Source organism: Ascaphus truei, chromosome 15 (genome assembly GCF_040206685.1).
Source record: "Ascaphus truei isolate aAscTru1 chromosome 15, aAscTru1.hap1, whole genome shotgun sequence".
NCBI classification, from domain to species: Eukaryota; Metazoa; Chordata; class Amphibia; order Anura; family Ascaphidae; genus Ascaphus; species Ascaphus truei.
Genome location: NC_134497.1, coordinates 41868741 through 41886571, shown reverse-complemented (window position 1 = coordinate 41886571; position 17831 = coordinate 41868741). Strand labels below are relative to the sequence as shown.

The following is a 17831-nucleotide window of genomic DNA, read 5'->3' as shown; positions in this document are numbered from 1 at the left end:
CGCTCCCTCTCCCCGCGGTAGCTCCTTTACCTTCCCTTGTGGTGCCATCCGTCCCCTTGCCTCCTCCTCGCGTGATGCCCACGGCGCGGCATTCCGCGCGCCTGGTGACGCGTCCGGTGCGCGCGCCCCCTCAGCCCACAGGGGACGCGCGTGCATGCTCCTCTACCCTTGCTGGCCATCGCACGGGCACAGGCCTCGCCCGCGTTCCCCTCCGCTTGGCTCCGTCCCCCTCCTGCTGTCTTCCCCTGCTCCGTGCGGGCCGCGCCTGTGTTGCAGTCTGTGCGTGCGCATCCCGTTTACAGGGGCTGCGCTCACAGACTCTTATCAGGATTCCCCTGTCTCCGCCTCCCAAGCTGTTCAGGCCATTCCCCTGACTGCCCCTTCTGTCTCCTCCTCTTCTCTCCCTGACCTATCTCTTGCTTCTCCCACTTCTCTCTCTACTCCTCCCCTCTCTGTCATTGGTGCACCTTCCTTTATAATCCCTGTCTGTCCACCTCTTCCTCGCGCTGCATAGTTCCTGTTTCCCTGTGTGTACCTGTCCTATGCTGTGCTCCCTCTGTGCTCCTGTGAATACCTGCTCCTGTGTTACTTTGGATTTCCCTGGCTTTGACCCCTGCTCTCCCTGGACTACTCTGCTCTCTGGTAACCCCTTGAACACTGCTACGCATACGACTTCGCTGACCTCTGGCTTCCTAGGACCTGGCTTGCTCTCTGACGACTCTACCCTCTGGACCCCCCGAACATTGGCAAACGGACACGACTATTCTCACAGACACTCCCCAAGCGTTGCAAGTATATACTAACAACTCTTCCAACAGGCCCAGCAATGCTATACCACACTCTGGGCTTGCTCCTACTGCTGTGGGTGTGTGGTATCATACCGTTCCCACCTCAGTACTGGGGACTAGCTTGGTCTGTGGGCATACAGGCTTGACAGTCTGCTAGGTACTAAATTTTGATTTGGACGCAATCGGGATATAAAAGATTGAAAGACCTGGAAGGTCGGAAATTTGCCAAAACATTTGAAATGATTAAAGCGGAGAAAAAACTACCAAACACGGAATTCTTTAGATTCCTCCAGGTCAGAGCTTTTTATAATAAATTTCCAATTCGACCGGCACGTACCAATTTCGAATAGCTGTGTTCTAGAGAAACAGACACAAGGGGACTAACATCTAGGATGTACAGGGAGGTGATCTGTCCAGAGACAGATGTTCGACTTAAACCCCCACGACTTAAATACATGAGACAATGGGAGACAGATTTAGGGGAGACATTAGAGGACGCGGACTGGGACCAAATCCAGCAAGCGTCAGCTAAAAGCTCAATATGCGTCACGTTAAAGCAGAACGCATATAAAGTCCTAATGCGTTGGTACCAAACCCCACTAAAACTCTCTAAATTTGTCAGGGGATACTCCCCGCTCTGCCCAAAACAGTGTGGGGAGATTGCTGACTTAAAGCATATGCTGTGGTCCTGCCCGAACGTGGTTCCAATTTGGGAAAATATTATAGATTGGTTACAGAGGATACTCAATTTGGAGATCCCCCTGGACCCGTGGCTGTTCCTGGTGCGCAGACGGATCCGGGGCGTGTCTAATGCGACACACAAATTGGTTGCACATTTCGCAACTGCCACGAGATGCGAGATCGCAGCATTATGGAAACAACCGGAATTGCCAGTTATACCCAAAATCAGGAACAGAATTTGGCACGTCTGCCAGATGGAACAGTTGACTAGTTGGGTCAACGGCTCTGGCTCAAATTTTCTAAAAGTATGGGCCCCATGGCTAGCCCAAACAGACATCCCGGGGATAGACGCCGACACAATCTTGCACTAATAGAGTCAGATGCGTTCTCCTTCAACAAAGCAGGATAGACGATGACATAGAAACAGGTAGAGTAGGTCAAACCACTCGGCCGAGCAGACCAGGCTGGTTAGCCAAGAACCGAAAGTGCGGTACACACACCAGGGAGAAGCTCCACCCTTTGCAGAAGTGACCTTCGTCTCCTTCCCCCCCACACCTGCCCGACCCGGTATCCCTCATGTGTCCCGCCCGCATCCAGTGATTCATGTCTGTCTTGTGTCGTCCGTATATGTAGTCGAGTTAGTCAACTGTTTCTATATCAGCCCACATTTACTGGGGCGCTCTGTCTAATTTTTTCTTATTGTTATTCATTGGTATATGACATTGGGTGGTGATGTAATGTACGATCTGTAAAACCAAATAAAAATGAAAGTTATAAAAAAAAAAACATAACACTGATAAAATATTACATGCAGAGGTTTATATGTACATAAATAGATCCATTATATTATAGGAACATATTGGTTGATCATCATAATATGGTTGTGAAGTCTCATATTCAATAACTATTGTTGTTTTTGAGCATTTGAACATGAAGGTAGTTCAGTCGAATATAAGAGGCAATTATTAAAATAACCTTATTCTGTATACATGGGTATGTCAGGATTTAAAATATATTTATTAAATGAATTTGAGGGTGGCTTTGATATATGTTTGTTCCAATATGTTTTCAGAAATATTGCTTTTTAATCAATCAATTTTTCTAATATTTTCTTCTAATAGTTATTAATAGTAGGATCTATGGCAGCAATGATTTTTTTTATATACATTTTTTTGTATTGTTTGTTACACTGCCAAAAAGACATTTTGTATATTATTGACGATTCTTATTGATATTTGATGTAATCATCCCGTAACTTTATTGATACAATCTTTCTTTTTGGTTAGTTTATGTTGTGACAATGTTCCCTGGTCCCTGCGGTATTGTGTATTCCCTACCCCTTAGGCCGTGCTTATAGTGCCGGCGACGCGAATTCGCCCCAAAACAAAAGCATTGCCGCCGCTGCGTGCGCTTACAGTGCACGCAACGGCGACAAGCGACGGAGTGACGTCGCGAAAACCCGCCACCGGCAAAATTTGATTTTTCAAGGGCCGTCGCGTCACGTGACGGCCCTTGAACAAATCAAATTGCGGGAATCCTGCGATGCGGCCGACCGGCGAAACATAACTTTCACCGGTGGCAACGGCGACGGGTGACATCACCCTTCGTGTCGCCGTCACTATAGGCAAAGCCTTAGATTTGAACATTGATGAGACAATTATCCATCAAGTGAGATGGTTAAGTGTTTACAAAGTTTTCATTGGCTATTCCGCAGGGTATGTTGGGTATTTTAACGTGATCCGTCTGAAGTTATTTGTACTCTTTGATAAAGTGCGGACCTCTGCACGAAACGTGTAAGAGTGATTCTTTTTGCTGCTATGTGCCAATAAAGCGTTTGTACTTAGCAAGGAAGTCCTGTTCTGTATCTCTTTCACAAGGCAGCTGCACCGCCTCATCCACCCACGTTCTGCTGTCTTCCGTCGGTAGGAGCACGCCAATATTGTCTGGATCCCACGTACAACAAAAACAGTGAGTTGCTTTTATTCTTTTGGCTTACCTCATGTAAGATATACCTCCTGCCAGAGGCTATTGAGGTAGCCTGACTGCTTTTTATTAACGTGGCTACGAGTGGCAGTATGCACAGACAATCATTGTGATCAAGGAAGAAAGCATTAACACGTTAAATAATCAAGCATTGGATTTTACTGCGTAACGCCACCTGGAGGCATAGGACTCCCATTCTTCCCACATTGTAAATTAGTTTATGGTCATTTTTCATGTTGTCGAACAAGATGCCTGACCTGTAAGCACTTGAGTAAAGTGGACAGAATTCATTCACACTGCAATGGGTCATAGATATTAGTACAATTGTGTAAATGTTCCTCTTTCCCGTCTAAAGATTTGGTATAAAGGTCTGGTTTGAATGTGTTTAGAATGTTCCCGTTGTTTCCTGTTCTTTGAGAGGTCCTTGGCTAAAGTGACATTGCACGTATCACACAACACAATTTATTTAACTTTTTAATCATTTCGTTAGGTGGGTTCATAACATAATGGAGACCATCCACTTTCCCAAGGTGGGGTCTTGGTGAGACATACAGTAGGATAGTTGCTTCCAATTTCTGTCTGGGAGTACATAATGGGGTGGAGGGGTATGGAAGGGAGGGAGAAGGGTGGAGAAAGGGGAGGCAGGGTAAAGGGGAGAGGGGGGAAGAGGAGAGGGGGTGCACAGCCGATCCATAGAAGGAACATAACAATATCACGTGTTTACACAAATTGCAACAAATTTTTTATAACAAATTGTGTAAGATTCTTGGGGGTATATTACAAACATATAACATGACAATATTAACTTTAAGATTCTGGCTAATCTGGGACCTTGAATTTTAGAAGGCTCATTGTGCTCTTGGTTTGAAAAGAGTGGGAAGCGGGGGAGGGGGGTTGAAGGGGGATGGGGGAGGGAGGGGAAGGGCGAGGGAAGGAAGGAGGGGGGGTACATAACCAATCCATAGAAGGATCATAACAATATCAATTGATTTTGAGACTTTTCCGAAATTCAGTACTAATCATTAGACACTATAAATGGTTTAACAGTTCAGACAGTTGAGAGGGTATAGCATTGTCAGCAATGGGAAGGGGGGAGGGAGTACAAAGGGGGATGGGGAAGGCGAGTACATGGGGGGGTGGGAGGGGTAAGGGGGGGGGAGTGCATCATAGATCTAAGGCCTGGTCATAACCGTATAGTTTGGTTTCAAGACCTTTTGTTATTTCAGTAATAAACATTAAACACCGAAACACAGGAAATGATCCAACAGTTTTGGCCTTTGAGTAGGTATAACATTATCGGCAAGGGATATCTGGCGCTTAATAGGAATGAAAGTGTCCATACAGTGCAGTCAATTAAATGTCTAAATGGTGTTCCCCACCAAAAATAACGATTGCAGTTGATCTCAATAGTCCCCCCTAATAAAGGACTATATAAGAAAAAAACACACAAATTGCGCAGTATACATATAGGACACGTCCCCACGTCACAAAATGTCCCCACATCACGAAACGCGTTAGGGGGGAGGAGTTCTAGAGACACTGTCTGCAGAGGAGGTTTCCAGTCGTTTGGATGGCGCTCAGGCAGTGACGTCAGCGGGACCAGCGCCGGAACACACCAGAGAGGGCGAGGATAGTCCTGGGCATTGACTTGCTGCTCAGAGGGGCCACACCACTGTGATTGATTTGCGGCGAGCAAAAAGACATCTTAGCAAGCTGCGGACGGCATCCTAGTGTTGCATGTTTACTACATCCATATGAGAGTTTGCATTTGGCTGTTTTTATTATTTTAATAAATTGTTTTTTGTACTTTCCACACTATCTTGCTGTATTCTCTCCTTATCATGCCATCCAAAAACCAATCTGGGAGAGGCTAAAGAAGAAGAGGATTGAGAAGATTTACGTGGGATTCGTGATCACAGCAAGGAAGAGGTTAAAGCACAGATCCTCTCAACTGAATGTTACAAGATTTATCTTGTAAGTAGTCACACTGTGGTCGTACTGTTCTATATGTATCTGTCCAGATATACTGCGCAATTTGTGTGATTTTTTTCTTATATAACCCTTTATTAGGGGGGACTATCGAGATCAACTGCAATCGTTATTTTGGTTGGGAACACCATTTGGACATTTAAAGGACTGCACTGTATGGACACTTTCATTCCTATTAAGCGCCAGGTATCCTATGTAGTTTTTGTATCAGTTTGTGTGTAGGTTGATGAAATAACCTGCACTGTGGGACACCTTAGGCTGCTCTATTTGTTTTTACATATCACGATCACTTGATATTGTGTGTACATATGATTTAATTGCAGGTATTATTTATATATGCACATTTTTTACTTTTAGGCACAGTATTAGCATTAGCTCATTATAGGCTAAGCGCTGTAGTTTTGGTGTATTAGTTATTGTTTATTATTATCGGCAAGGGGGTGGAAGGGAGGGTGGTGGGGGGGGGGGGCAGGGATACGATGGGGATATAGGGATAGGGTTAAACATTATTGTTACAATAATCAGCATTTTAGCTATCCAACACTGCGCAGGAATATTAAGTGGGTAGTAGTAACTTTATGATAACTACGGTTTTACATAGGTAGCAGGAGAAAAGGGGGAGCTGGGAAGCCAAAACATGTAGAATTAATTCTATGTATATTTGACTAGCATATATCTTGGCAAATAATTACAGACATTTTTGATATTATGACAATTCGCATTGATATTAAGGGAGTCTTTAGACAGTATGTGGCCTATGCACTAAAGGTTCATAAAAAAAATCACCAGGCCATTTAAATCACCGTTTTTATGAGCGTTGCTATCACGGTATTCAGAAAGCCTTAATTACCTGTCATAGCAAAATTCACAAAACGGGTGATTAGCCGGTGATCTGATGAAATACCCTCTGAAAAGGCCTTACGGCGAGTTGTATGTGCTGCAGAGAGAGCTGCTCTGAGAGAGCCGTCTCTCCCTGTGCAAATCTCGCCCGGAATTTGTGTATACATTTTAATTTTGTTAATAGTTTAGATGAGCAGGGGGTCTCCTGAGCTAAACCGCATTGGCTTGAGCCTCAGGAACCCCGTACTTCCCGAGATACAGGCCCCGTTATGGGGTGTCGGTATCTCTTCTGCATTTCATTCCCATGGTCACGTGACGTGGACATTTAAATGCATAGGAGATACCGGCACCCCATAACGGGGCCTGTATCTCGGGAAGTAGGGGGTCCCTGAGGCTATCCGCTATGGTAATGAAGTTTACTGTAAATGCATTTTTATAGCATAGGATTCATGCCAGAGGTCTCTGGTGCTAATATTAATGGGTATCAGCTCCAGAGATTCCCGGCATCAATCCTATGCAGGAAAAATTCATTTTTTTTCTATATCCCATCTCGCCGCTTCTCTGCAGGTTTTCAACACCTTTACGCCAACATTTTCTGGCGTGAGGATTTTGTGATAAAATCAGCATTCTAGAGAGGTGATAGGCATTCACAGCCTAATCACTGCTACAAGAATTGCACGCGTTTATGAATATGCTGAAAAGCGGTAATAAGTGGCTTATCACTGCTGCTTCAGTGATTTATTTGCAGCGAGCTGAAAAATGAAACACCACCAAGGTAAAATGTTTAGAGGGGAGGGGACCAACAGCAACAGGGTAGAGGCTCACCCGAGCTTAGTTAGAAAGTTCAGGGAAAAGCAACTTGTGTAATTAACATTACGGTCTCCTTTCCTTTGCAGGTTTGATCTTCTTTTCAATTTCCTGATTTAGGGAGTCTTAAACTAGTGAGTCGTTCTGATGCCCTAGGGGGGCCTAAGTTATCATTTGACCCCTGACCATCCATGGTTTCTTCTTGTCTCTCTGGGACTGATATGCCCGGGTCTCTCAGAAATAGTGGAGTTTCTTCAGGGCGAGAGATGGACCTGTATTTACCATTCCTTTGCCCCATGAGTTTAAAAAGGAAACACTATCTATAACAGATATTATGGTCTTTCAATATCTGGGTAAGGGTTTTCATCTCTCGTCATCTTGCAATGGTTACTTTGGAGAGGTCTTTGTATATTTAGAGGCGTTCCATCTCAAATTGGACGTCCCCCTTTTCCCTGCTTGCAAACATTATTTTTTCTTTTGTCGTGTATGAATGAAATTTGACAATTACATCTCGTCGCCACTTTGGATCCTCGAATATGCGACCCAGTGCTCGGTGGGCTCGGTCTATTTTGAGATCCTGGGAATTCAGGCCAGGGACCAATAGATGACATAGGTTGTGCATGTAAGTGTGGAGGTTTTCTATGGTTATTGGCTCTGATATATTTTGAATCCTTAGTTTCTGCCTGCGGATACTATTTTCATGATCCTCAAGACTGTCCTTTAATGCATTTATTTAATGCCTTAGCCTGACAATTTCGTCATCTGGAGCGAGTTGGAGTGCTTCCTCCATTTTGGACTCCAGTCCATCTGTTCTTTTGGATAGAAGGCTTATGTCCACTTTGAATCCATTAATGGCTGATTTTAAATCCTCCTGGAAACTCTGCCTCATTCTAAGGAATAGGGTCTCTGTATACTCTGAGTTGAGTGCTTTACTTGTTCCGTCTGTGTGCGTCTGCTCGCCTGCAGATTATGTGGACTCACACACTGCGTCGCCATCTTGGGAATCTGCGGGTTTTTTCGCCAAGCGCTGTGTCACGGCAAAGTACCGGGTAACATCCTAATTTAGCGTTCGTTTGGCTTTCCCCATCATTGTTGGTTTGTTAATGGACAGTTTCCTCCAAAAAGAATTTAGTTTTGCATCGGTTAGCGCTCAATCTTAGTTAGCGCTTCGGGAGGGTCTCGGAAGCTGCTCTCCTAGGTGGCCATACTCTGTGACATCACCGGAAGTCGCCTTTATTTTTATATTTAAGTCTGTGGGGTTTTATTGTGTGGATTTAGGGTTCACCCCAATGTGAGAACAAGTAAAGTCTAATGGGCTGGGTGGCCTCCAGATCCTCTCTCCAAATCTCTCCCCTCACCCCAGGACCAAAGAAGCATGAACCTATAACCTTCTGCTAATCGGGCACTGCCAGTCACTCTCGCCTCCCTCCCCACCGGAGTAGGATGCTTCCACTGGCGAATGTCTCCGGGGCTCAGTCAGCAAGTATGATGGCGGGGGAGAGGCAGATCCGTGAGCCTCGGCAGCCCTGTCAGAAGGAGCACAGGCAGGGCGGTCATCACGTTATAACTTTTCTATCCTTTTAAAAAGCTCTTTTTATGCACCATAAAATAGTCACTTTTCATTGTGATTTACCGTAACACAGATACATGTGTGCACTTATATGTGAGCGCGTTAGTCGCTGGTTATCCCTAAACATGCCTGGCTTTAGAGAAAGGTCTCTCCCCTGTGTGTGTCCTCTTGTGTGTGCCCAGGCTGGATAACCGACTAAATCCCTTCCCACATTTCCCACATACATGCGGCCTCTCCCCTGTGTGTGTCATCTTGTGTGTGTTCAGGCTGGATAACTGACTAAATCCCTTCCCACATTCCCCACATACATGCGGTCTCTCCCCTGTGTGTGTCCTCGTGTGTGTGTTCAGGTTGGATAACCGACTAAATCCCTTCCCACACTCCCCACATACATGCGGTCTCTCCCCTGTGTGTGTTTTCTTGTGTGTGTTCAGGTGAGATAATTGACTAAATCGCTTCCCGCATTCCCCACATACATGCGGTCTCTCTCCTGTGTGTGTCCTCTTGTGTGTGTTCAGGTTGGATAAGTCACTAAATCCCTTTCCACATTCCCCACATACATACGGTGTCTCTCCTGTGTGTGTTCTCTTGTGTGTGTTAAGGTAGGATAACTGACTAAATCCCTTCCCACATTCCCCACATACATGCGGTCTCTCCCCTGTGTGCATCCTCGTGTGTGTGTCCAGGCTGTATAAGCCACTAAATCCCTTCCCACATTCCCCACATACATGTGGTCTCTCCCCTGTGTGTGTCCTCTTGTGTCTGTCCAGGTTGGATGACACACTAAATCCCTTCCCACATTCCCCACATACATGCGGTTTCTCCCCTGTGTGTGTCCTCTTGTGTGTATTCAGGCTGGATAACTGACTAAATCCCTTCCCACATTCCCCACATACATGTGGTCTCTCCCCTGTGTGTGTCCTTGTATGTGTGTTCAGGCTGGATAACTGCCTAAATCCCTTCCCACATTCCCCACATAAATGTGGTCTCTCCCCAGTGTGTGTCCTCTTGTGTTTGCCCAGGCTGGATGACACACTAAATCCCTTCCCACATTCCCCACATACATGTGGTCTCTCACCTGTGTGTGTCCTCTTGTGTATGCTCAGGTGGGATAACCGACTAAATCCCTTCCCACATTCCCCACATACATGTGGTCTCTTCCCTGTATGTGTCCTCTTGTGTATGCTCAGGTGGGATAAGCCACTGAATCCCTTCCCAGATTCCCTACATACATGCGGTCTCTTCCCTGTGTGTGTCCTTGTGTGTGTGTTCAGGTTGGATAACCAACAAAATCCCATCCCACATTCATGCAGTCTCCCCCCAGTGTGTGTTCTCATGTGTGTGTTCAGGCTGGATAAGTCACTAAATCCCTTCCCACATTCCCCACATACATGTTGTCTCTCCCTAGTCTGTGTCATCTTCTATAAATTCTGGTCTGATAACCAAGTCAAACTGTTCCCATTTTCTCCAAGATCTTTTCCTATGGCAGCTGCTAATATATATCTTCTGGAATAAGAAGCAGTTACATTGTTTATAAATTGCTTTGACTGGTTGAAAGATGCATTTTCTGTCATATTTATTGGAATGTTGCAAGATTGTTCCGTCCTCATGTTTTCCATTTTCTCATTTGGGTGTTTGAATTTGAGATATTTGAGGAGGTAATCCTTACTGTAAAAGCAATCTTGCAGTGTTGGCACGGGCGGATTATTGATGCTTGGCTTTGTGCTAGACGAGACAAAAAAAGTCACTATTAGATAAACAGTCTTACAAAAAGTCATGAAGGAGAGGTAAGTTGGCATATCCCAAAAAGTTCAAGATTTAAGTAAACTGTAGATGTACTGTACATTATAAAAATGAAGGGTTATGTGCAGCATCAGGGCAGGGGGAGTAGATGTAGTGGATCATACATTTAAAGTGGATCATAATATTTAACAATTTAATAGGAAATCTCACTAGCTACAAAACACCAATTAAAGTGACAGAAATCTTTTCAAATGATAGTAAGTCGATAGTTTCAGTCATGAAGGTAAAATTAAAAACTGTTTGTACAATGAATAGAATACGTCTCATTAGACGCTCACATATCAGTCACCGGGTGTTCCCGTTACCGCACCATGTACCAGGTCTCTAATAGTTATAGGATGACCCAACTTTCTGCTAAATCTCCATTGTTAAACCAGGAACCAAATGCCAATCACTGTATTTGACATCACAGATGTTATTCAGACTTAATTAAGGTATACCAATATTATCCAGCGAATTCCAGAACTGTGTACATTTTTAAAAACAATTGTTTAAAGGTTTTTATTGTTGTTTGGTTTTTACGTTACAAGGAGTACTTGTGTTACTGATTCTTCCCCCATAAACACATTGCATTTTATTAAACACAATGATGAGGAAGAGAGAAAGAGGGAGAGAGAGGGAAAGAGGGAGAGAGAGGGAAAGAGGGAGAGAGAGCACTGCCGTTCTTCACTCCCAAACTGGTTGCGCATTTGCCGCCTGCCTCGCGAGAAGAGTGGGGGCGCTCTGCCCAAAAGCATCCGCTGAGGATTAGGACGCCACTCATGCTGAGTTGAGGAGAGAGAGCCTGGAGCTGTTGCACAATAGATGAGGGGATACTCTCTAACATATCCACTGCCTGTTACCACTTTCCAATCTGGTAAGTGGGGTTTTCAGCCCCAGCAGAGCAGCCATCAGTGGGACTTGTCTTATAGGATTTTTACCTGTCTTGGAAGTGTTATTCTATTGTGTTTTATTATTGTAAATGTTTATTTTATCAGTTCACCAGTTGCTCCCCTCAGCATCTTTACTCCATTAAGCTTTGTCCATCATTGTACGGCTTAGTTTGTTTCGTTCTGTTTTACCTCACAGTATTACGCTATGTATTCTTATTGTTTTTATTTCATGTAACGATTTCTTCACCAATTGGAGCACATCATTGGATTTGTACAATCTACCAGTCCTGGTTGTATATATCCTTTTTATTTGCACTTTATTTATAGTACTACTGTAAGTTTAAGCACTAAAAGCAACTTAATTTCAATTCCTGTTCAGAATTAAATTACTGTCCAGTAAGATACAGCACAGGGCATTTCCTCGCGGAGTCGCTAGATATCTGCTGTACAGTAGTACTGCTGTTAGTGTATCTAAATAGTAAAAACAATGTTTATGTTCGAGTTATATACTGTACAGTATCTCAATGAGACATTTTTATATATTTAAATGCATTTAGAACATTACAGTACTGTACGTATACTGCTACTGTAATTGTACGTACCAAATTAATAAAGGGGATGGACAAACTAACTTATGAGGAGAGGCTAGCTAAATTAGATTTATTTACATTAGAAAAGAGGCGTCTAAGAGGGGATATGATAACTATATACAAATATATTTGGGGACAATACAAGGAGCTTTCAAAAGAACTAATCATCCCACGGGCAGTACTAAGGACTTGGGGCCATCCCTTAAGGTTGGAGGAAAGGAAATTTCACCAGCAATAAAGTAAAGGGTTCTTTACAGTAAGGGCAGTTAAAATGTGGAATTCATTACCCATGGAGTTTGATGGCAGATATAATAGATTTGTTAAAAAAAAAACAAAGGTTGACATCTTTTAAGATGGGAAAGGTATACAGGGATATACCAAATAAGTATACATGGGAAGGATGTTGATCCAGGGATTAATCTGATTGCCAATTCTTGGAGTCAGGAAGGAATTAATTTTTCCCTTTAATGGGGTTTTTTGTTTTCCTTCCTCTGGATCAATAAGTATAGATTAGATATAGGATAAAGTATCTGTTGTCTAAATTTAGCATAGGTTGAACTTGATGGACCTATGTCTTTTTTCAACCTCATCTACTATGTAACTATGTACAGTAAACAGTGAATGCAACGTATTTTAAAGATTTTTTTTATAGAGTACTGTATGTCAAAGATTTACACTATGTAGATACAGTATATTTAAAATACATCAGTACTTTATTTGTAGTACAACTGTAAGTTTAATCATTAAAAGCAACTTAATTTCAAGATTTATACAGTACTGTATATACGGTATGTCAGATATTTATATATATTTAAATGCCTTTACAACTTTATGTATAATACCTGTACTACTGCAAGTGTCTAAACAGTAAAAACCTGAACACACCAAAAAGTACTTAAAATAAATAAATAAATACACTCTGACGTGGTGTTAAAAGATGAACTCGGCATATTTCTGTGGTAGATCACCACATCTGATCTTGTATTTCTCCCGGACACACTGTGGCAGATCATTCAGCATGATGTCTAGGAGCGGTCATATCCTGAGTGCTGGAGCGGGTGTGCTTCTGGCAGCGGGCAGGGGTAGATGGTCTGGATAGATGCTTTTCTCCTGTCGTGGTCTAGCTCTTACCGGGTGTGACAGGGTAAATAAAAGCCACCAGTTATATGCCTGGAAAACCTATGTCTAGTCTGCAGAGCAGCACTGACTAGGTTAACTTCAGCTGGGAATCTCAGGACAATTAGTTGGATCCCAGCTGCCTAATCAAGGTGTTAAAACCCAGGCTGTAGAGACATTGAGTGGGCTGTTGATGAGAGAGGAGTGAGCTGCTGCTGAGAGATTTCCTGATACAAGGTCTGATTAGAAAAGTAGATGAATTGTGAACTGTCTGTCCCCTGCATAGAAAAGGGCAACTGCCATATACACTGTCTGCTAAAGTGAAACTGTTTTTGTCTGTCTGCTAAAGAAAAGCCATTTTCGTTTGTTGCCGAAAAATAACTATTTTTGTTTTGTGTGCTGTGTATATTTCAAGGCAAAATAAAACAGCCTTGTCAAGAAACCCACGTGTGTAGTTGCATGTACCCTGCAACATATGGTGTCAAGAATTGGGAAGGTTTTTTTTCAAAAGGCTCCTGCAGTTAAAGGGCCACACACACACACACACACACACACACACACAAGAATGGAAGAATTTTTTAAAGACTTTCTGTGCGAGCAGACCAGACAGCAGGGACAGTTAATGCAGGAGCAGGCCCAGCTGCAGGATGAGCGGATTGCCAAGCTGCTGACCCAATTACAAGGGTCTGCCTGTGCAGAACTGGCCAGCAGACCCCCGATACTCCTGAGGAAAATGGCTCCGGATGAGGATCCAGAGGCTTTTTTTTACTAACATTTGAAAGAGTTGCCGAAGCTCAGGGCTGGGCTGCAGATCGCTGGGCAACTGCTTTGGCCCCGCTCCTCATAGGTGAAGCCCAGGCCTCATATCAGGGCCTCCCTACAGATCAGGCAATGGACTACCAAGTAAAAGCCGCCATACTGGATCGCTTAGGTCTGACCCCAGAGACCTACCGGCAGCAGTTCCGGAACATGAAGTATACCGCTAAGATGAGACCCCGGGTGCTCGCTCAGCGATTATTGGACTTGTGTACGCGCTGGATACAACCCGAGGAGTGCACTAAGGAGGCAATTCTTGAGCAGGTGGTTTTGGAACAATTTCTACAAATAATACCCCCTTCCGCACGCTCGTGGGTAAAACGCCACGCGGCTGAAACCTTAGCTTTGGCGGTCTGACTCGTGGAGAACTTCCTTGGGGCTGGGCAGCAGGAGAGTGTCCTGGACTCTACTCCACCGGCACGTGCGGACGCCCAAAGAGGAAGGTCGGATCAATGGGGAACCTACGGCCCGTCACGGAACCGCCAAGTCCAAAGGGAGGGTGATATGGGCCCTGGAGATTTACCAGACCTGTACCTCCCTGACTTTCGCCAGAAGCAAAGGGAAGACCCAGTCCTTGCTAGACAGTATGACAAGGTGGTGAAAATTAATGAACAGATTTTAGATGCACAGGGGGTGATAGTATTCCCCCATTTTGAGCTATCAAAGGATATCCTATATAGGGTGAATAGGCAGACACAAACAGGGGAGGTCACCAGACAGATATTGGTTCCCAAGGCGTTTGTTAGATCTGTGTTCACTCTAGCCCATACTGTCCCTTGGGGTGGTCACCTGGGCAGGGATAAAACATTGGACCGTATTTCATCCCGATTCTATTGGCCAGGGATGCATAGTGATATTGCTAAGCTATGTGAAGCATGTCCGGAGTGCCAGCTAACTAGTCCAAAAGGACAAAAACCAGCCCCTTTGGTTCCTCTACTCTTGGTGTCAGTTCCCTTTGAGAGGATTGGGGTAGACTTGGTAGGACCTCTAGAACCTTCTGCGAAAGGACACAGATTTATCCTTGTAATAGTGGACTATGCAACAAGGTATCCTGAGGCGTTCCCCCTGAGAACAGCAACAGCGAAGCAAGTAGCCAACAAGTTGTTGGAACTGTTCTCACGGGTTGGACTTCCCCAGGTTAGTTGACAGACCAAGGTACCAATTTCATGGCTAAACTGATGCAGGATGTCTTAAAGTTACTAGAGGTCAAGTCTGTTCGGACATCGGTCTACCATTCACAGACTGACGGATTGGTGGAAAGATTTAACCGAACTCTAAAAGGGATGCTGAGGAAATTTGTAGATTCAGAGAAGAGAGCCTGGGATGAACTTCTCCCTTTTCTGCTGTTTGCAGTGCGGGAAGTCCCCCAGGCCTCCACGAGATTTTCTCCATTTGAATTGCTCTATGGCCGCCAACCCCAGGGTATCCTAGACCTCCTAAAGTAGTCCTGGGAGGAACAGCAGTCCCCTTCTAAGAATACCCTGCAATATGTACTAGACCTTAGGAAGCGCCTAGATGTGGTCGGCCATTTTGCCAGGGAGAATCTTAGATCAGCCCAGGACAGTCAGGAGCGACATTACAATCAGAATGCTCGCATGAGAGTGTTTCACCCAGGAGACCAGGTGATGTTATTGTTACCCAGTTGCGAGAGTAAACTCCTGGCCAAATGGCAGGGCCCATTCGAAGTACTCCGCCGTACGGGTGATGTGGATTACGAGATCGCTCAAACAGGGTCCAGGAAGGGTAAACAAATTTACCATGTGAACTTGCTGAAACCCTGGAAGATGCAGCGGTCTCTATTCATCCACCCGATGGAGGAGGAAACGGACTTGGGTCCTCAGCCTCTACGGGAGAACATCGTGAGTGACGATAAAATCCCAATGGGTAAACAGTTGTGACACACAGAGAGAGAGAGGGTGGGTGACTGACTGGGTGGGTACTTGTGGTGTGTCACACACACACACACACTCTCTCCCCCCTCACACACACATTCTCTCTCACACACACACACACTGTGGAGTATGAGGCACCGATCCGAGCAGGCCACCTTCCCCTGCACTCAACACCCGCCCCAGGCGGGCCAGCCCAGCAACCGGGGATGGAGGAAGAAGTGTACAAGTGCATGTAAAAAAAGCACCAAGACTCTGCCCTCCAGCCTCCCCACCCCGTGACCGCCAGTACCTCCAGCCTCCCCACCCCGTGACCGCCAGTACCCGCCAGTACCTCCAGCCTCCCCACCCCGTGCGCGCCAGTACCTCCAGCCTCCTCCCCCCCGTGCGCGACAATACCTCAAGCCCCATCCCCCCCAGTACCTCCAGCCCCCTCCCTATGTGTGACATTATCAGCTTCCCCCTCACACTCCGCATTCATTTTTCTTGGAACCTTTCCCGTTCCCATATATACAGAAGGCAATTCTATTTGCATCGGTTGGTTTTAAAAAGTGACATTTCTGTGTAGTCCACATTTATAAATGGCTTTCCTTTAAAATGTGGCAGATGTTGCATTATGAAAAACATGTAGAAATGAAGCTTTGCTATCCATGCTAAACTCATTCAGTGCCCAGATATGGCCTGAACTACACAAACGCTATGTCTCTTTCTCGCTTATCTCCCCTGCACCTGGCTTTGTTATCGTCAAATCTGTTAGGTAAATTTAAAAAATAATAATAATAACTTACTCCAGCCACACTATGTGCTTGATTCAATATGAAATTAAAGTCTCATTAGATGGTGACATATGTTTCATCGCATTAGCATTGGTAATGTATAATTACAGATAAGCTAAAAATAATTTTCTTTCTTGCAACATCCATCTCCAATAATTCCTTGACCATTTTTCTTGCCATCTCCAATATTTCCTAGACCTAGAGCATAAAACACCTCCATTCAGAGATCGTGTAAGCTTCCTTATCTGCTAGACCAGGGGTGAGCAAACTTTTTATACCGAGCCCCCCTTTTCATCCATGAAATTTCTCGGGCCCCCCCTGCCTGATGTAATCAAAATCACATGACGTCAGTGCACGTGAGCTGGTTCAGCCATTGAGGGCGAACCAGCTTTGTAACGCCCCCGCCACGCGGCTACAAAAAAAGTATTTATAGCACAAATAACATAACTTAAAAATAAATATTATAATATTTGTCTAATAGCGTTCCCATTTCTGCTGTATTATTAATCTCTCTCTTCCCGCCACATTAGAACACCTCAGGACCTCTCTAACCTCTTCCAGTCTCTCCCTGTATTTCTCACTCCCCCTCCAGTCCCTCTCTATTCCTCCCCTCAGTGTCTCCCCCTCCCCCCCACTCTCTTTCCCTCCCCCCCACTCTCTTTCCCTCCCCCCATTGTCTCTCACTCTCTCCCCTCTTCAAGTCTCACACTCCTCTTCCAGTCTCTCCAACTCCCTGTATTTCTCACTCCCCCTCCAGTCCCTCTCTATCCCTCCCCTCAGTGTCTCCCCCCACTCTCTTTCCCTCCCCCTGTGTGTCTCTCTCTCTTTCTCCCTCCCCCTAGTGTCTCCCTCCCTCCCCCTAGTGTCTCCCTCCCTCCATTGTCTCTCACTCTCCTTCCAGCCATTGCCTCTCCCTCCCCCCCAGTGTCTCTCTTGCACTCTCCAACCAGCTATTGTTTCTCCCTCCACCCGGTGTCTCTCTCACACTCTCCCTCCAGCCATTGTGTGTCTCTCTCCCTCCTGCCAGTGTCTCCCTCCCACCAATGTCTCTCTCATCCCCATCCCCATGTAGCTCTTTCACCCCCCCCTCCCCATGTCACACTCACTCTCACCCCCCTCCCCATCTCACACTCTCACCCCCCTCATGTCACTCACACCCTCCCCATGTCCCAGTCTCACACTCACTCCCCCATGTCCCAGTCTCACACTCACTCCCCCATGTCCCAGTCTCACACTCACTCCCCCATGTCCCAGTCTCACACTCACTCCCCCATGTCCCAGTCTCACACTCACTCCCCCATGTCCCAGTCT

General features: G+C 45.3%; 1 protein-coding gene across 6 annotated transcripts in view; it reads right to left on the bottom strand.

Annotated features, from left to right (window-relative positions):
* Window positions 1–3912: 3912 nt before the first annotated feature.
* LOC142466865 (uncharacterized) overlaps window positions 3913–17831 on the bottom strand; it is a 39777-nt gene continuing 25858 nt past the window's right edge. For 4 of the 6 annotated variants that reach the window (XM_075572399.1, XM_075572402.1, XM_075572400.1 and 1 more), the window contains one exon: window positions 3913–10383. In XM_075572399.1, the coding sequence (XP_075428514.1) occupies window positions 8778–10076 (1299 nt within the window). In that variant the 5' untranslated portion in view covers window positions 10077–10383 and the 3' untranslated portion in view covers window positions 3913–8777. Of the gene's footprint in view, window positions 10384–15612; window positions 15634–16532; window positions 16555–17831 lie in introns of those variants that run through there. The other 2 variants (XM_075572403.1, XM_075572404.1) reach the window with 2 other exon arrangements.